This window comes from Mycteria americana, chromosome 2 (assembly GCF_035582795.1).
Source record: "Mycteria americana isolate JAX WOST 10 ecotype Jacksonville Zoo and Gardens chromosome 2, USCA_MyAme_1.0, whole genome shotgun sequence".
Classification (NCBI taxonomy): Eukaryota; Metazoa; Chordata; class Aves; order Ciconiiformes; family Ciconiidae; genus Mycteria; species Mycteria americana.
The window spans coordinates 4,049,269-4,068,581 of NC_134366.1; the positions used below are offsets into that span (position 1 = coordinate 4,049,269).

The following is a 19,313-nucleotide window of genomic DNA, read 5'->3' on the forward strand; positions in this document are numbered from 1 at the left end:
AAGAAGAAATCAATTTAATAGCTCCTTCACTCTTTCCTGACTCCTAGAGTGCCAGTTACGTGCTGAGACAACCTTGTTCTGATGAAAGCAATTTTGCTTGCTGCTGTGATGCTAATTTTTGCATCTGGAGAGTGACTCCTTATGGCGGGTCTGATTCAATTAAGGATTACAGGGTTCTACATCTCCCTTTCCTGGCAGTGTGTGCTAAGCAAGTGCAAATGAACTACAGACCAATTGTTTTCCCCTGATCCCTAATGATCCTGGGTGCATTAATGCACCAAGATCTACGGGTGAACTTAAAAAGAATGAAAAACACAGCCGTGCTCTGCTTTTGGCATCTGTACCTGGTTTTTATACATGCAAATCGAGTTTCCTGTTCACTGAAAACAACCAAACAAAACACGATGTCATGAACATAGTGCAGAGAAGGGCATTCTCGCTGTTCCTTCTCAGTGACCTGCTTTTCCAGAAGGCACCCAAGGGTGCTTGGAAAGCTTTTGCTTACAAGGATGGTGGCCCATTAGCAGAACACACCACAGCACTGGGACTTCTTCCGAGGGGCTTTCCTGGTGCTGCAGCTTCGTCTTCACATGTGTAAAACGCAGAGGCAGGGGCCATGCGCTGGCCTCTCCCCTTCCTGCTCATGTTCCTCCTGTCCCTTCTCCCCGTGTCCCTGCCTGTCTTTGGTGCCTTATCACCACCTCTTATCAATGGGACTTTTGGCACATTCATATGTTTGGCATTTTTTTTCCTGCTTCTTGCCTCCCTCTCTCCTTTACTGGCTCATTTTTTAAAAAGTGCAATTTATCTGTTTCAGAGATGCTGGTTCTGGTAAAGCCACCAAGGACGCAGGCTCTCCCTCCCTTACCCCCCATACTTCATTATTTATGACACATCAGGATCTCCCAGGCTCTCCGCAAGTGACTGAGACCCTTACTCATAGTTATCAACCCTGAGGGTTTGAAACTTGGGAGTGAAAGGTCTGAAAAGGGAGAGAAAAAGTAGCGCTCTCCCTCTTGGCTTGTCTGATCTTGTTCTGATGCCAGTGGCTTTTCCAGTTTTGTGTCCTCTGTTGGCTCATGTGGAGCATGTCATTTCACAAGGGTTTGTCATCGTATCGCTGATTCCTGGGGATCCTTCTGTCTCTCAGTTTCTCTCTTGGATGCTCAGTGCTCGGAGAGCCTCTCCCCATCACACCAGAGAGAATTCGGCCTGGAAGCCAGAGCACCGGCGTGTCTTTGGTGAGCACTTGGTCAGCATGGAGATCTGGGTGCTGAAGTTGGTGCCATTGCTGCCTAAGGAAGGGTGGTGATACTTCATGTCCGAGCCCAGGAACCGCTCCAGATGCCACCTCCGCCACTTTCGCTTGAGCTCAGCTTGGACCTAGGTGGTGGGAAGACAAGCAAATCAGCAGAGGGAAGCATTTTCCAATGCTCTGACTTGATTGTGTGAGTAGCAATGGGTGACCCACCTACCAAGGGGCCAGAAATTATTTTATAAAGGTCACTAAACTCAACCTGGCCAGAACTTTTAGCCACATAGTAGAGAGGTCACACCCCAGCCAGTGAACTACTAGAGCAGAAACCCCTGAGCTTCAGCAGAAAGGTGAGCAAAGGGAATTGCTTATCTGATACAGTGAAGGTGCCAGACCACTTAACTTTAATGGCAACATATTCTATGCTTTGTGAGTATAATTAAGATTTTTTTTTCACTGCCCTGTTTTTGCCCAAATACAAATGATTTAGCTATAGCTTGTTTGTAAAGCTGTCAATACAGCTGTGCTTTTTTGATAGAAGCTACTTGTTCCTGCTCAGGGAGTTTACATACATCGTCTAGTTTACACTGTCCAGATTCAAATCCTGAACAAGTCTGGCCACCATCCCTGTCCCCTCCTGCAGCCTTCCAGTGCAAATTTTTAGATAACAGTATGAATTAGATAAAACAGCTGTGTCTGAGGATCTCTGGGATCAGCAAGCACAGGAATAGTACAACACCAGAGTGCAAACCCCGGGACTGGAAACGTGGGAAAGGCAAGGTCAATGCCTGTAAGGTAGAAGCATGTTTACCTGGCACTGGTCTGTGCCTAACAAGTCACGTCAATGCCTATAATGGTTTTGGATCATTATAAGTTTGTGTGGTTCTGTCCTATTCCGTGCAGGCTTACTGGCAAAGGTCTCTGCTGGAGCTGGGCTATCTGCCCTGCATGCCACTGCATGATGTACACATGGCGTGAGCATGACTGAAAGCAGCATCAGAGCTGTAAGAGAGCAAATTGTCATTCTGGACACTCTTCCTCTCCCCAGGAACCTGGAACACAAACCCAGATCACAGCTGCTTCTTTCTTGTCTGTGCTCAGTTTATTGAGCTGAAAGTGCTCCAGCTGACAGCAGCTCCAAGTTTTTATCTGGTCACACCTACTTGGTAGCCTCCGCAATATGGATTTAATCAGTCTCAGCTGAATTTCTTATGGGCAGATGCAGCATGGTACAAAAATATCACTGCACTAACAAGCCTCCATCTTGGCAGCGGGCTTGATTCTGTGTAGGATTCATTGAGGTGCTAAGCATGAGTAGGGCTTAGAAGATGGGCTTTATCCTTCCCTGCTGAAGGTGGTCCCTTCGGATCAGGGTTTATGCAAGGTCGTATGGGAGTTCCGCTGATGCTGTCTCATGAGCAAAGGAAGGACTCGGCAGCAGAAATATTACAGTCCACACAAAAGTCCTAATATGTTTATTAATTGTGCTGGAAACTGTCAGGCAAATGGTTGAGCTGTTTTTCTGGAGTGAGCAATTTGACGTGGAAGCTTCCCGCCAATATGGTAACATCAGGAATTGGACATTTCTCAATCCACTCTCCACAAGCATTCAGTTTGCCTTAGCTGGAAACATTAACCAAACAATATTGTTGATCTTACCTCCCCATTGAGAAAACAGTACAGAACAGCCACCACAAATCCCTAGGGAAAAGGAGAGAACAGGCTTTTAGGACCTCGTAGCTGATATTCCCCTTGATCACAACCCAAACTCACTGCAGCCTTGGAGAAAGGGCACGCCGCTGGGGGACTGCTAAGGTGCCCCTTAGAAACCACTTGATTGGATTTTCCCTATAAAAGGAGCAGGGGAAGATTGGTTAAGGTACCTTGCAGTAGATGTATGAGTGTGAGTTCAAAGATTGCTCCAGACTGGTGTTTGAAGCCATCAGCAGTCAGCTCAGTTCTAAGAGGGACACGGGGTCATTCGAACTTTGCTGCTTGCTCTTGTCAGCTGAAACTGGGGAGATCTAAACATGCTCACTAGTACATCGTCAAGGTCAGCATGATCTTAGACATGGTACAGGGCTAAACTGTTCCTTTTCCATCTCCCCTGCAGTGACATCTCATTTTTGAGAATCTCAGCTTTCACCAAAAAAATAAAACAAACTTATCTCTAGACCTTATGGCCGCAAACACTAAGGACAAGAAGTGAGTGTAGGTCCATTTATCTCTCAAAGGAGAGGTGCCAGATGTGAAGTGCTAACGACGTAGACAAGGATGTTAACTCTTTTACCACTGAACAACGCATGCCACTGACACCTGTATGGTACATGGTGACAGACAGATCCTGCTTGCAGGCTGTGAGAAGACAAAGTGGCTAGAGCTGATTTATGGATGGATGCAATGGGATGAAATACATAAATAAGTGCTTCTTTTAATGCAACAGCAGGGCCAATGCAACAGCAGGGCCAAGGTGAACAGCCCAACATGGGACTTGACTGAAGTGAAGTGTTTAGGAGTGTCTAAGAAGCAACCTTCATCGGGGCTTCCTGAAGATTAATGCAGAAGACAGCCCCATTATCCATCCTTGTGGGGAAGCTGTCTCCTATACCAATGAACTCGAATCCTGCTTGAGGAGGATCTACAGGCAGGACTTGGTGTATTAACAGAGGAGAAAGTCCATGCAAGTCAACTGGTTGAAGACAGACGAGGATCCTGTTAATAGCCAGAAAAACATTCCTCCCAAAGGCAATTTATCTCATCTTACACCATGTCAATATATATAAACTGAACTAAGGTGCTCATTTTCCTCCTTTAAGTACAAAAAAAAACAGGGCAACTAAGTTATAGAGGTACATTTTCTTTTCAGGTGCCTAAAATGAGGAGACAGAATCTCCTTTTGGAATTCCAGGAGGCAAAATATAAAATTATCTTCCATCCTGGCCAAGCTGGACTGAGTAGCTTTTTCTCCAAAGGTATAAGAGCAGTATTGGGCATGTCCAGGAAAAACGCAGCTCACATGTTTGCTTATTCCCTTGTCAAACTTGTTACACTTCTCCCTGCTGACAGACCTGGTGAGTGACTGGTGGCCCAAAGGGTGGCTTACCTGGAATGACCCAACCACGAGCTCAAAGACCAGCTTAACTTCTGCTTTGAAATTGTCAGGGAAGAAAGCAAACATGATATAGTGAATGCCAAAGAGAGGGATCAGCAGCAAGGTGGACTTGGCCAGCCTCCTGTTGGAAAGACAAACATGAGTCATAAGGGGAGAGGGAAGAGGAGCTAAAGGGTAAGCTGATGAGAAATCCTGCAGCTGAGCCTTATGCAACCCCGAAACTTTAATTTGCTGCAGCACATATTTGCTGATTACCTGGATCATGATGGTGTAGCCTGTGTCATGCATGTTAAGTGCCTTTGTTTGCCCTTAGGAGATGTGGTATGGGCCACTTACTTACGCTGAGGTCCTGGGAACATCCAGCCTTCCAACAACAGCCTTGAGTGAGGCAGCATCAGGAGGCTGCCCTTGCCCAGAGGGAAGAAGTAGCTGGGGTACAGCGAAACGGAGGGTGTTGAGATAGGCTCTCACAGCCTAACCTCCCCAGGATCCCTCTGACGACCTGGGCTGGGATGCGATGACATGTGGAGGTGGACCCTCAGCTGGGCACAGTCACGGTATGGCAATTCAAACTAACCAAGGACCATGCTGGGATCATTTCCATAGACTTGCTTTCCTCCTCGTTAATAGCTCTCATATAAATATATAAGTGCCTCCAGCTGAGGCAGAGTGATCAGCCCTAGATTATTTCTCCTTGGCCTGCAGACGGCTGGTGATTTCAGATGTGGTGACAACATAAAATGTGACATCTTTATTCTCAGTAACTTCAATGAAAGTATTTCTTTCTCCCTTCTCTCTTCTTCTCCTCCCACCGGAGATCTTTTTTCATCTCTACAAGCTAAATCATCATCTAGCACTGTCTTTGTTTGCTTGGGATTTCTGAAAATTACAGCTTCTGGGAAAGAAATGGTATGTTTAGCTCAGAATAATGACAGGCTATCGCACAATGAATGTCTCCAAAGGAGGGAGATGAACAGTATTAGTTCTTAATGGCATCAGGCTGGGTAATCAGAGGTCTAATTAGGAAGAGATGATAATTTATTAAATCTAGTCATTATTAAAATATAGCTGATGGAAATAAAATGAAATCAAGGACTTAAGGATGCTCATGGGGGTTTTGGCTCCCTTGGTCACCTACAACCTCCTGTGTCCCGCTCTCCCAGAGGCTTCTGGAGGAATTGAAGCTAAGGCTGGGATATTGGAAATACTCGTTCTACCACCTACAAACCCTTCACCTCCAAAGTCCCATCAGGCTCAGTCCCCTCAACCATCTTCATTTATTTGCCATCTGCATAAGCCTGCTGGGAAGGCTGATGTGCCAGCTTTATGCAGATAATGCTCATCACTGTATCTCCCAGCAGACCTTTCCAGCTTTCCCTGGGCCTGGCTCAAAGACAGTTTGGCATTAAGGCTGTGGTTGGAGGCTGTGGTTCTCCAGGGAATACCTGGTGGCTGAAAAGCAGCTGGCTGCAACTCATTCCAGGAAAAATGAGTGCCTGTAGGAAGCTGAGGAACTTTCCAGGAATTTGCCTTTCCTCCCACATCCCTCACTAGTGGGCACATCCCTGCTCATAGTGAGTATATCCGAAATCTGAGTCCTCTTGGATGTCTTGCTGTGCCAGAGGACTGTCACTGTCATTTGTGACCATCCGGGTACCATGTTCGTCCCTGTCAGAAGCAGCTCTGGCCAGTGTGACCCACACTAGTGTGACCCAGCCCTAATTCCCCCAGCTCCTGACATACGAGAGAGCAACTCATTTTCTAAGCAGATCACAGTTCATTGAATATTAAACCGCCTTTGCAGAGATCTCTCCTCTCTCCTCAGTCTTTCAGAAACAAGTCAACCTAGAGAAGATCAATGTGATGCTACCTCCATGTACCATATTCATAGAGAGGCTGTTTGCAACCTCCAATGGATTAGAAAATTTTATCTTATCATTGCAGACAACATCAGGGACTCAGTAATAGCATTTTCCCTCCTGGCTGGACTGCGGCAATGAACAGGACCTATATGCCAAACCTTAGGAGCCCCCTCTCCAGTTTGCACTCCCCAAACCAGTCTTGCTCCCAGCATCAAGCTTCCCCAGAATATCGAGTGACGTTTTAGATCTCCGTTTGGCTTCAAGGCAAGGGCCCTATGGTCTAGCCCTGTGATATTTAAAAGATCCCCCTAAATACCACAATGAGGAAAATCATCTTCCCCAGTTATGGTGTAATTTCTCCCAGGAAGCTAAAGCTTGGTTGTGCAGAAGACAAAACTGCTTGGGTGATTGTCCAAAGCTGTTTAAAGCTACCTGCTGGAAGCGATGGCTTCTCAAAAAACCTCTTTACTTCCACTCCCAGCACAAGGTGCACTTCTTAGACCTACCCTCTCTGACAGATATACATGGTGACAGGTAATTTAGGGAAAAGACATCTCTAGTAGCTTGCACTGAACCTACTCCTCTCCTTGGGAGTGGATAAGAGTGAACCAACATTTTAGTCATGCTCCTTGAATGCATAACGGAAAAGTTACTCAGAAAACTTTGATGATAATATTAATCTATGAACATATACAGAATAGAAGGAGATGAATTTTGCTCAAGATTTCTGTTGCAGAAAACAGCTTCTATTTGCCTGAAATATTGCTGTCCCATTCTTGCACATGTCTCTGTCATTTCCAGAAAACTGTTTTGGGAGACTTGTTTTCACAGCTTCCGATACATTAAAGCCCAGATCACTGTCTGTAGCATTAATGAGTAAGTCAGCAGCACACCTGAACTTCCAGCCTGCAGCTAAACTGAAACCGGTTGGAATTGAACAGTACTGTCAACATGTCAGCATGTTATTTTTTAATAAAATAAACAATATAAAATAAACACGAGAAGGAGGGAGAAATGCAAATGAGAGATCCCTGATGTTTTTAGTTTAAAACATACTTATTTCAGATTTGGCAGAAGGAACCCACACATATCATTAGCAGCAGTTTTTTGCTAAGATCTCTTGGGTCCTGCAGGCCAAACCCCTGAAGCTAGCAGCAGCCTTTCAGGTAATAAGGGAATGACATGGAAAAGAATCTAGGTACTTACAATTGCAGATAACATGCCTAATGGCATTTATAAAAGGGTCTGGACCCCAGACGTCTCTACAGCTAGCTGTCTAAACATTAGAAACTTAGGACCACACTGAGAACTCCCCTTGGTGAGATCCAGCCTTCAGACTGGGACACTTAATATTAATTTCCATAGGAAAGCGTGGCATCTCATGTCCCATTGCAGTCGGTACAGTCAATGGAGCCTTCCACATGCCCCAGAGAATCTGGCTGGCAGCCAGCTGCCACTGTATAAGGGTACAAGTCTCCTATAGGTCCTGGGTCCTATATGCCAGGTCCAGGCAAGTATCTCAAATATCCTGACGCATCTCAGGATTATAGGCTTGGACACCTATAAGTGAGCAACTGATTCATGCCCTAATGGAACTGAGATGTTTTTCCAGGTGGAGGAGGAAGGTGAGGAACTGAAGATGTGAAAAGCGTTCGTACTTCAGCAGTGCCTCCTGTTTGGCAGGCCAGTGGGGAAAAGTCCATGTTACTTAATGCCCTGACGTGCTACATTTGTTTACAAGTCAAAGAGAGCTTTCCTGGCAGCTTCTACTTCATTGGAAAATGTGAAGTAAAAAGCCCTGAACTCAAAGCTTAGCATGACCTCTGACGTAATCTGGGCATAACCCTTCAGATTCGTGTTGGCAGCTCTTCTACTGAGATGAATGGGAGCCAACTGCTCCAGGCTGCTGCTTAGTACTAGAACATATTTCAATATGTTGATTTAATCTATGTACCTGGCCAAAGCTGTTGCAATCCTGGGGGTACAAAGATACAATGCCCAATTGGAAATACATAAAGGGAGGTGATAGAAAGCATGGGGTCTGGTAATGTTGTCGTGTTATGATGACAGAAAAAGAGGTAATTGGCTCTGGCTGCTGCAGAGAGAAGTTAAGGTCAAATACTGGCATTTCCTTTCATAAATCTGAGAATCTCTCGAGGCAGACGAAATGCATAATTTACCATCACCAGAGAGAAAGACTCAGTGTGATGGCTGGTCAGTATTTAAAGACCATATTGATATTGTCTTCCATCTTGCAGAAAGATGAACTGAGCTCAGATTCTTCAGGGTACCAAAGTGCACAGCTCCCTCCAAAGACAAAGAAGATTTATAAGCAGTGATCATGTAGACACTGGACTTTTTTATTTTCAATTCTTTTCTAGGAAACGTTTAATAAATATCCAGGATAGTTGAAATGCTGAGCCAGGACAGTGGCAAGAGTCAAAAATAACCTGGTTTGAACTTTTATTTTATTTGCATTGAAGCCAGAATAAATCCATGCATATAGACAGATTTCTCACACTCTTAAAATACTGCAACTAAGACCAGTCTTGGCCACTGAGACAGGTGCTGAGCTCACTTGCATGTTGTTCATTATAAAAAGCCCCATTAAGGTCAACCTTATATCCCTGGAATAAAAGCATTACGTCAAGCAAAACTTCTGAGACAGTGCTACTTCTCAACAGTGAAGAGGAATGCATTGAATGAATCCAACCTAGTTTAGGGGTCTGCTGTAGGATAAGGAAAATTTACCATAGATTCTACTAATTTTCTAGATCTCTCCTTCTTTGAAAAAGGGAGCTGAGGGTAACTTGTTCAGAAAAAAAAGCCCATATACTGTGGACAGCTACTCTCTGTTCTCCATAATGGTCCCTCTGCCTTCAGAATCCAATAAATATTGAATATACAAAGAAAAATCCTATTCTGTTTCCTGATCATTACTGTTGCTCTCACTTCTTCATCGTTAATCCCAGGAGAAAGCTTTCTTGCCTGTCTGTTCAAACTGACATAAAACATGCCCAGCTGTTTTAGCAAATGCCCTATTTCCTGATTTCTGATCAGTTTTAATCAATTAACAAATACTTGATTCTGATCAGTGCAGACAGATGCAATACTGAAATAACAGCCAAAGAGGTTTCCCAAAACCCATACAATACGGTTAAAAATGTCTAGGACTTACGAATATTGGCTGGTTTCATTGTGTCCAACGTCTGGTGAATGCAGCTTCTGGACTAAGATACGGATGATGCAAATGAAGAGAATGAAGTTCACCTGTTGGGATGGGTAGAAAGGAAACAGAGAGAAATAAAAAATTAGTATTTTTGTCCAGTGGAAAGAGCTGATCATTAGAGGGGAGTTCCTTTCACTGCAATATTTTTGCCATGGAGCAAGCTGTTGTTAAAAAGCCATGAGCAGAGAACCCCGCTCTGGGAGCACATAGTAAACCGACACAGGATGGCAGCCATCTTGGGCCTGACATCAGCCTGCTTGGGACTTTGTGTCATACATCCCAAGTATGATGATGTCAAACCCATAGAGCACAGCTATGCACGACGTCCTGCTGCGCGGGGGAGAGCCGACGACAGGGTGGGAAAAGAGCCTTGGGAGTTAGCGGAGCGACGGACGTCAAAGCCCTCGGGAGACGGTGACATGGGACCGGCTGCTGAGCATGTCAAAGACTGAGGCGATGAGCCAAGGAAACCAAACCAAAACACAAAGCAGTATCCACTCAAGCGGGCCTCTACTCAATGCTAGTGGACGTATCTTCTCTGGAGAGAAGCTGGAGACCTTGTATGGCAAGGGATAGACCTCACCGACACAGCGGAAAACATTTTCTCCTAGGACATTAGACCGGAGGAGTCTAGCTAATACCTAGATTTGAGATGCTGCTTTTCACTCAAAAAATCTCAAGGTGCTCCACCAACACACTCAAGCAATATTAACCTTATTTAATAGCAAAGGTGTAGAGACAGGAATGGCAATTTCCTAAAGGCATGTAGTAGATGGCATGGGTTGAATGCAAATCTACTTGTTTTAAGGTCCTATCCATTGAATCACACTGTTATTCATCCAACATATACAATAGAAAAGTGATGACAGATTTCTGTGGACTTAGTTTAGTTTTAGTTTGGCACACCTCTTTCTTTATCCTTTCATGGTTAGCGAATGCACAAATGATTCTGATTTTTAGAGTCTCAGTGGCTGGAAGGGATTGTGTTAACCAGCCAATCTGATTTCCTGCAAAAGCAGATTGTAAAATTTCCTCCGGCAATTCCTACATTTATCTCAACAACAGGTGAATAAAGTAGACTGCCTCAATTAGACACTCACTCTTTCTTCAAAGGCTGTGAGTGACTGGAAATTAATTGTATTTCTTGGTTATGATGCATTGCTTAATCACTTTTTATCTATCCCATGCCATTTATCATAGTTTCTGTTCGTATTTATTTGCTTATAAAAATGGTTTGTGTCTAACTTGGTGGCAAGTAAAATTTATCAGTTCAAAACAGTATTATCTAGATCAATTACTCCAATGAGCATTGATAGCACACAAGCTGCAGCACTGAAGGAGCAGTTAAATACTGACTGTGTTGGCTCGTAGTGGTCAAGAGCAAACATGGACACAGGGCAGTGATGAGTCAGGTGAAGTATGACTTAGAGACTTAGTACAGTCTTAGCGTTGCATGGTAGAAGATACGGCTATCAGGCTACTGGAGAAGTTGTTTAGTTTCTTTCTCAACCTAGAGTATAATCAAAGGCACTTGATCTGTTCCCAGTGCTTAATATCTTATATCTTATATATCTTGTATATGTATTTCTTCCTTCCATTGAGACCTATGCTTTATTCCCATGGATATGGAGAAAATGTTGCATTCCTCCCTGAAGAAACCTGCTGTGCATCAGACAGTGGTTATCATGCCCTTCCTTTGTGCCAGATTTATACGATATCTGCAGAAGGAAAATCAGAAATTGCTGGGTAAATTTTGTTTGGCAATGAGGAAATAATTTATTGGCCAAAAGAAAACACAGAATCAGTGATCTGAGGACAACAGGGTGTATTTATTTACCAAAAGGTTATCTCGGGAAAGGGAAATACTATCTATAGCTTTATATGTTGATATAAATATTTTGAGATGTGTCATTAAGTATTGTATTTCTTTTCAGTGAGGAGAATAGAGTAAGATGTAATTATTCAAACTGCTTCTGTTTGGAATCCCTATATGACAAATGCTACAGAAAAAAAGTCTTCTTGTAAAGGTCATAATGTACGTGGAATAAGAAGAATGTATGTCTAAGAAAAGATTTCTGTTTAAAAGAGATATGTTTAGTTTGATATCTGTTGCACTGTTTTTCTTCCCTTCCCACATACTTGCCTTCATTTAAGAAAACTCAAAGCTAAGTTTAACTCAAGTTCTTTTGATTTCAAGTTTTGGCTTGACACCTGACAGAGGAAATGCAATATTCAACAGGGATGGAAGGACTCAGAGTTCCTCAGAAGTGTAATGGTTTCTGTGGTCAAAACTGATCATATCCAGAGAAGAAGTCAAACGCTTCTGTTGTTTTAGCTGGAAATTAGCCAACCTTCTCAAGAACTTACTTTAAAAACACATAGCTAGAATCCAACTTTGTACTGGATGCTATAACAAGAGGCAAATATCTGGGGGAATTCATCTAACCTCTTTGTATCTAGGTAGAAATTTATGGTAGGACTCATCCCATTTTACTTTATAGTGTTGACATCTACAACTGAAGAAGTCATCCTGGGCTCTGCATATGGTCAGCTCAGAGAAACAAAAACGTTCATGGCACAATTCACCTGATTGAATTTAGGCATCCACTGATTCATTAGACAAGATGAGCCTTTCCTGGATCTCTAACCATGTTTCTCAACCTCCTCTGGCTACACACACCCATGGCTACTGCACCAGAGTGCCCAGGGTGACTAGCTGAGATGGAGGTAGTCAGAGTCAAATCAAATGAGCTCCACCTTGGTTGTTTAGACATTCAAGCTCTTCCCATGGTCAATGGTTAAAAGTACAGATGTTTATCCAGAGGGGGAGCTTCCTCATTGTCGTGGTTTAGCCTCTGTCTCATCCTAAGACAGACATTCAATATACAGCAGGATTTTATCTGTCAATGCATTTTCCATGGACATTTACAGAACACTTCTCAACACCCCTTCACCCCCCACACTTAGTATTAAAGATGGCTTTGCAGCCAGCAGAATGTGCTGATACTTTACCAAAATAGACACCAAAATAGGAGTTTTAATGATCCACCAGAATGGGGATTCCACTACTTCCTCCCAGCACCTAAAAAGAAATAAAACCAGACTTAAAACACCAAGCAAAGCAAGCAAGAAGCTATGTAACCTTCTCAGATACTTGGTTTCCCTAAATGCTAAAGATGGCTATGCTAGGTTATATGAAAAGGCCTAAGCCCAGTGTGCATGAACTGGGAAGGGCTGAAGACTTGCTTTGCAGTGGCTTTGAGCGCTGGTAGGTAGCAGTTGCCCCAGATATAATGCTGTGAGCTCTTTTCCCCTTGGTAATGGAATGGGCTGGAGGATGTTATCTCAAGGTTAATGTGGGCGAGGATGGTGATTCACTGTGTTTCTCCTACACCGAGGTCCGCTACAAGGAAATGCTATCAAAACCCACAGATCCATGAGGCCTCCAATGCTATCCACCATCATGGATGGGGGTTTTGTTAAGCACAGAGCAATTGGCACCATCAGAAAAAAAACACATGCCCTTCTGAAAAAGATGACAGACAGCTTATGGTGGGATTAGTCAGACTAAATCTAGCTAGCTGCATCAGAGCTATGGATCTAGCGTGGCCAGCAGGACTAGGGAAGTGATCGTGCCCCGGTACTCAGCACTGGTGAGGCCGCACCTCGAATACTGTGTTCAGTTTTGGGCCCCCCACTACAAGAGAGACATTGAGGGGCTGGAGCATGTCCAGAGAAGGGCAACGGAGCTCGGGAAGGGTCTGGAGCACAAGGCTGATGGGGAGCGGCTGAGGGAACTGGGGTTGTTCAGCCTGGAGAAAAGGAGGCTGAGGGGAGACCTCATCGGTCTCTACAACTACCTGAGAGGAGGTTGTAGAGAGGTGGGGGTCGGTCTCTTCTCCCAGGTAACAAGTGATAGGACAACAGGAAATGGCCTCAAGTTGCGCCAGGGGAGGTTTAGACTGGATATTAGGAAATTTTACTTCACTGAAAGGGTTATCAAGCATTGGACCAGGCTGCCCAGGGAAGTGGTTGAGTCATCATCCCTGGAGGTATTTAAAGGACGTTTGGATGAGGTGCTTAGGGACATGGTGTAGTGGTGGTCTTGGCAGTGTTAGGTTTACGGTTGGACTCGATGATCTTAAAGGTCTTTTCCAACCTATACGATTCTGTGATTCTAGTCAGACAAGTCCATAGGGTCCAGGGTGTGATTTATTTCATCCTGAAGTCAGAATTGTCTGCAAACCACACCACTCACCTAGGTCATCTGAAACTATATTTTACAGCCAACAAGGACATGACAGAATAGGAATGATGTGGAAACGACTAATACTGCTTGGGACATATTTATCTGCAGATGTCACAAGTCAGGTGACTGAAGGAGAATTTGTAGGAGAGCATTCATGAAAATCAGTCTGCATTCATGTTTGAAAGAGATTAGTGGAACCCATCGTAGACAATTTCACCTGGATTCAGCTCATCTAATTCAAAATGTTGACAGTGCAAGTTATGGTAGATGAAGTGAGGCACTTTTAGGGCACAGTTCCTGAGACCTATTTTAGGCATCAACTTTAGGATGAAAAGAATTGCACTCCATGAACTCCACTGACTAAATCTCCACTTGCTATAAAAGGAGACTAGAGCGAATTGCACAGATACAGCTGCTTATACTTAGTCAGGTGCATGCTGCCCTTTCATTTAGAATTAAAGTGGCCCTAATTATGTCTAGTGCACTTCATTTTTAAAATAAATTCAGGCAGTCTGAATGAAGGTCACTTTAATTTGGAGTTAGAATGTTTAAATAGAGGCTTAATGTTGTTTAACCAATCTTACATAATTAGGTTTTATTTAATCTGGATTAATTTCCTGTAATTTTTCTCTGTAGGTAATTTTAGTATGCCAAAAAAATCTATGTTAGGTATTAGCATATCCTGTAAATTCACACTCTGTTTTACTTGGCACGAAAATGTAGAGCTTTAAAGCCTCCAGAAAATGCAAAGAAGTCTGCATTTTTATTAAGAATTGCTGGAGCTGAGTGGGAATATATAGTAAGAAGAATTGGTATCCAGACTGGTTAAATCGCTTGGTCTCTCTCTCATTGTAGAGGCTATTTATTAACAGAGTAAATAAGGTCAGTTTTATGCAGATAGAGTGAAACCATAAAAAAAGTCAGTAGCCCTCAGGAAATGTGTTAGCATGACTATAAATCAAAAATGCAATGAGAAATCTGAGCTGCTTCTCTTATTGAAATAAGGACAAATCAGGACACATTTGGAGAGGAAGAATGCACGGAGGAAAATGGAGTTAACCATATGCTGCAAATGCAAGAAGCGAGGGCATGCACAGTGAGTATATAATAAGCACCTGATTCTGTAACTCTCTGGAGTGTTTTCTCATAAAAGCCTTTCCAAATACTATAGCTTGACTGCTTGAGTAAAAGCATGAAGGAGGACTGCAGGATCAGATCCTATTTACTTGCATATAACCTTGGATAGCTCTGATTGATATCTGCCTCATTTACTTAGCTGTATTCTATCTGCTTCTTATATAAAATATCAAAGGCTGCTGCTAGGTTAAAGAGAACAAAGAACAGATCCTAAGATCTGCCTGGGGAAAAAAAAAAAAAGAGTTTTTAGACTTTTTCTGTGGGGGAGCTAATGGGTGTGCTTATTAAGTATCTGCTGCACGAGCATATTTAGGGTCAATTCTGCAGGATGCAAAGCTCTGCTCCGAGCACGGGGCAGCTGCTCAGCAGATCTCTTTGTCATACACAGGATCACAGGGGCAAATGCGACCATCAGGGTCTGTTCACAAATTCCCTGCAAATATCCTGACCAAGGGATTGGGAAACAAAGAGGGTGAGCGACTGGCCTAAGTTGACATAAAATGTCAACTTGGAGTGTTTCCCAGTTCACGGTGGCAGGGGAAAGCCTCTGCTCTGCTCTGACTGCCATTGGGGTTAGGGCAGGATGGCTGGGTTACTAAAACTGCAGGGCTTTCCTTGGCCTTCCTTGGAGGTAAAAGAAGGAAGAATTATAAAGGAAAGATAATTGTGTCCACAGGCTTACCCAACATCGAAAAAGTAAATCCTGACAATAGTCCAAGCAGTGATGAACACAGAGGGGGCACCTGACAAGAGAAGAGATGGTGTTACCGTCAGAAATCATTATTAATGTTTTCAGGGCTGTTCTCCCTGACTTTTCATCTCTCATGAGGGACTGAGGTGATGCCTTCCCTCAAGAGTGGGCAAACACTTCACGTTTTCAATGCTCACGTGCCAAACAAGCAACATGTTGCCTTTCTCTCCCACTGGCCATGTAAGATGAGTTTCCTGTAACTGCTCCCTAGTAGATTTATCTTCCTACAAAATAACTTCTGATGGTGAAATGCAAGGAATAGGAATAACTTTAGACATCTACAGTGTGGACATCTGTATCTAAGCCAGTCACCACAGGCTCTCTTTAGCATCAATGGGAAGAAATATGTACTTCTAACACAGAGGTCATCTGAGCTACTTTAGATGTTTGCTTTAGGACAAGAAATATGCCCTTGGACTCCCTGGACTGTATTGCCTGGATCTCCACTGACTATAAAGGGAGCCCGGAGTGACAAGTTCACATGTAGATGTCTGTAGTTGGCCAGATGAACCTACCTCTGCTCCTCACTCCATGATCTTCTGCCTGACTAGGGTGGTCTTGTTCCATCCTTGTGGTGCCTTTTTTCTCTGTCTCTTGTCTTTGATTAGATTTAGATTGGAAATACTCCAGAAGGACACGTTGCTTTGTTCTGCATTAGTCACAGTTTTGCATATTGTTTACTACCAATGATTTCTGAGTGCAATGGTAATAAAAACAGTAAGAGCTGTAATGAATGCATCCAAATTATTAATTCCTGCTTGATCCATTCCAGATCCATCACTGATGCTCTTGCAAATGATGGATGACTGAAAGGCCAAAAGATCCTTCAAGCACCTGTCATTTTCTTGAATTGCCCTTCCTCACCCAAGCAACCTCAGAATACATTACGAGTGCAAGAGATTTTCTTTGATTTAAAATCATTAGCTTCATAAATTTTTCTTTAAAATCTGCCAGCTCTATTGTGCTGAAAGAAGGGGTACCTATGCACAAGGCAGGTTTAAAGAAGGCCTGACCTGATTAACTGCATCTGAAACAAGGCCTGCTAACATCATCTCTTCTTATGCTTATAGCACGGAGAATTGTCTCTCTTCTGCAGTGTGAACCCAAGCGTAACTCCTGTCACTTTCGATGGAAGTTACTCTACGGCTAACTGATCAAATCCTGAGTCCAGGCATACCCCTGTACATGACACAATTTTATTTTTTTCTTTTCTTTTCAAGATTCTTCCCTGCTCTAATTATTTCTCAGTTTCAGCTATTGAGAGCATGCAATAGAAAGCCTTGCTTACTTATACATAAATCTGCAGCTAAATGGCTTAAAGGGGAAAAGAGATTTCTGTTTCCTCTTTGGAGAAAGAAGTTGACCTGGTAGGATTAATTTGCATAAGTTAGCAATTCAGCTCTGAAGAGTTTGTGAAGAATTTAATTCTGTCTTCCTTGGCATTTTCTAATTTTATTTTATTTTATTTTATTTTATTTTATTTTAATTTTAATTTAATTTAATTTAATTTAATTTAATTTAATTTTATTTTATTTTATTTTATTTTATTTTATTTTATTTTATTTTTTTATGTGTTTGACACTAGATTCACATTCAAGATGGAGAAATCACTAATGCAGTAAGCAGAAGGTTATCAGCATTAGCAGACAGGCGATGGGATCTCAGGATAGCTACCTGGCCTGAATTCAGTAAGACAAGGAGAGAGTGAGGGACTGCAGTGTCTGATTCAGTTGAGGATTCCTGCTTTGCTGGGATCCATCCTTATAATTTAAAGTCAATGCATGATATAAACTTTGGGATCCCCGTCAGGATCAAAGGACTAAATGACTATAAAGGTAATGAGGAATTTCAGGCCCACAGTCCTTAAAGACACTGAGGTGCTCAACTATCAATTGACCTAGCACAAACTAAGGTCTTAAATACCTTTGAAGATTTAGGCTAATGCTGTTAAACTCCTCTGGCCATCACTTGGTCTTGCTCCTGGTTGCACTAAGAATTCTTGGCAGCAAGGTAACATGTATACTACATCTCTGCCCTGTCTGAGTCCCCAGGTTTGTGGATTAAATTGCTGTTAAAAATGTCTGTCAGGATCACCTCTTGGCATTCAGTTTTGAGATGATGCATACCCCAGCCAATCAAGATGTACCACCAAAAGTACTTCCTCTCTGAAAAGAAGGAGATGACCAACAGGGTGTGAAGATACAACCCCTCCACCAGGAGCCAGAAGAAGTTGGCCATGACGCAGTACTGGAAGAAAACCATCATGGCTTTGCAGCCTACCTGGAAGAGAAGAAACGAAGAGTGGTGAACTGCAGCATGTTTCCATAGTAAACACACCGAATTACCAGTAAACCTTGCTCTGTGTGTATCTTTGGGATTGCTTTTTGCAGCACCTGAAGCCCTTACGGAATGAGCTCTATGGTAAAAAGCCAAAACCCCTACCAAGCTTGCTTGGGGTACACATGCTTGACACGTTAACCCCTGCGTGGAGAATGTAGCGTGCGTCCTGAGCCAGCTCAGGTCTGGATGCAGTTTGACTGTGTGAGCCTGGAGATGCACTCAAGCTTGGAAAACCTGTTGAGCAGTGACAAACTGATATGCTGGACCATGATCCCTACCAGCATGATGTTGCTCTCTGTAGGTTTTGGATGTACATCTGTGGGAAGCTGGCTTAGTGGCAGAGTGGATGCCAGAAGGTCCTGCCCTGATGTGCAGTGACCAGCCTCTCTGCTCTGCCCGGCATGGGTTTGTGGGGCCGAGCTGTGAAGCAAACCATTGCACTGGTTCAGAGGAACCCTCCAAAAAGGCGCTACTTTGAACTGAGACCAACTCAGTGACTGGTTTATGGTGCAGCCAACAAGCACTTGGTTCAGCATGATGGAATTGATCTGCACAGGAGAGTAAACAAGAATGGGTGGGAATTTCTTGTGCTATTTTTGGCACTAAAGTCAGCATCTTGACGAATGACACACTGAGTGACTTGGGCACCATGGTCCCCACCATCATTCTCAGCGGGGTTGCCTGCTAGTATTACCTGGCTCCCTAAACCCAAAGAAATGAAGCCTCTGACCTGAATAAAATGATTCCCCAGGATTAAAAAAAAAAAAATAAAAAAAAAATCTGTGTTAATTAACCCTTGAAAGCAAAGTCCAATTGTAATCACTCCATGGCCTGATAGATACTGCAAAAACTGAAGGAATTTGAGACAGGGGTTTGAAGAAAGCCAAGTCGACGAAGAATTGTGAATACTCAGTTAGGAAAAGAAGGACTGGGATACGTATTTTTAAAATAAAAAGATAAGACGGAGAAGCAGAGTAAACACTAAAGAGCATGGACAGATTTGATTGCATTGGAAGGCAAGAGATTTGAAAAGGGAAGGAGGATTGTTTTTCTTCAGGAAATGAATAATTAAACACAGTAACTTGCTGTGTGAAGATTTCACTGCACCACAGGTAATCGGAACAGTCACCTTACAAAAGAAAAAAAATGGGAAATTTCTCTCTGACACTTAGGGGCCAAACCCACTGCAAAACACCTGAAGGTAGAAATCAGCTGCCCAAAGAAGTGTGTCAAGCCCTGCTCACTGCCCCAGCATGTGCTGTATCCAGGTCCAGCTGCAGCTTCACAAGAGATCATTGGTTGCAGAATTACCTGCATCCGCGCTGTCTAAGCATCCTTGAGATGTTGATTCAGCAATAGCCTCGTTACCTTCAGAGAG

General features: G+C 43.2%; 1 protein-coding gene across 2 annotated transcripts in view; it reads right to left on the minus strand.

The window, feature by feature from the left end:
• Positions 1 to 423: 423 nt before the first annotated feature.
• Positions 424 to 19,313, minus strand: part of VIPR1 (vasoactive intestinal peptide receptor 1) — a 117,141-nt gene continuing 98,251 nt past the window's right edge. The window contains exons 7-13 of one of the 2 annotated variants that reach the window (XM_075492257.1): positions 17,722 to 17,875; positions 15,527 to 15,587; positions 12,471 to 12,540; positions 9,408 to 9,499; positions 4,359 to 4,488; positions 2,915 to 2,956; positions 424 to 1,383 (exon numbers count right to left, since the gene is read on the minus strand). In XM_075492257.1, coding sequence (XP_075348372.1) covers positions 1,192 to 1,383; positions 2,915 to 2,956; positions 4,359 to 4,488; positions 9,408 to 9,499; positions 12,471 to 12,540; positions 15,527 to 15,587; positions 17,722 to 17,875 — 741 coding nt within the window. In that variant the 3' untranslated portion in view covers positions 424 to 1,191. The remainder of the gene's footprint in view (positions 1,384 to 2,914; positions 2,957 to 4,358; positions 4,489 to 9,407; positions 9,500 to 12,470; positions 12,541 to 15,526; positions 15,588 to 17,721; positions 17,876 to 19,313) is intronic. The other variant, XM_075492259.1, reaches the window with a different exon arrangement.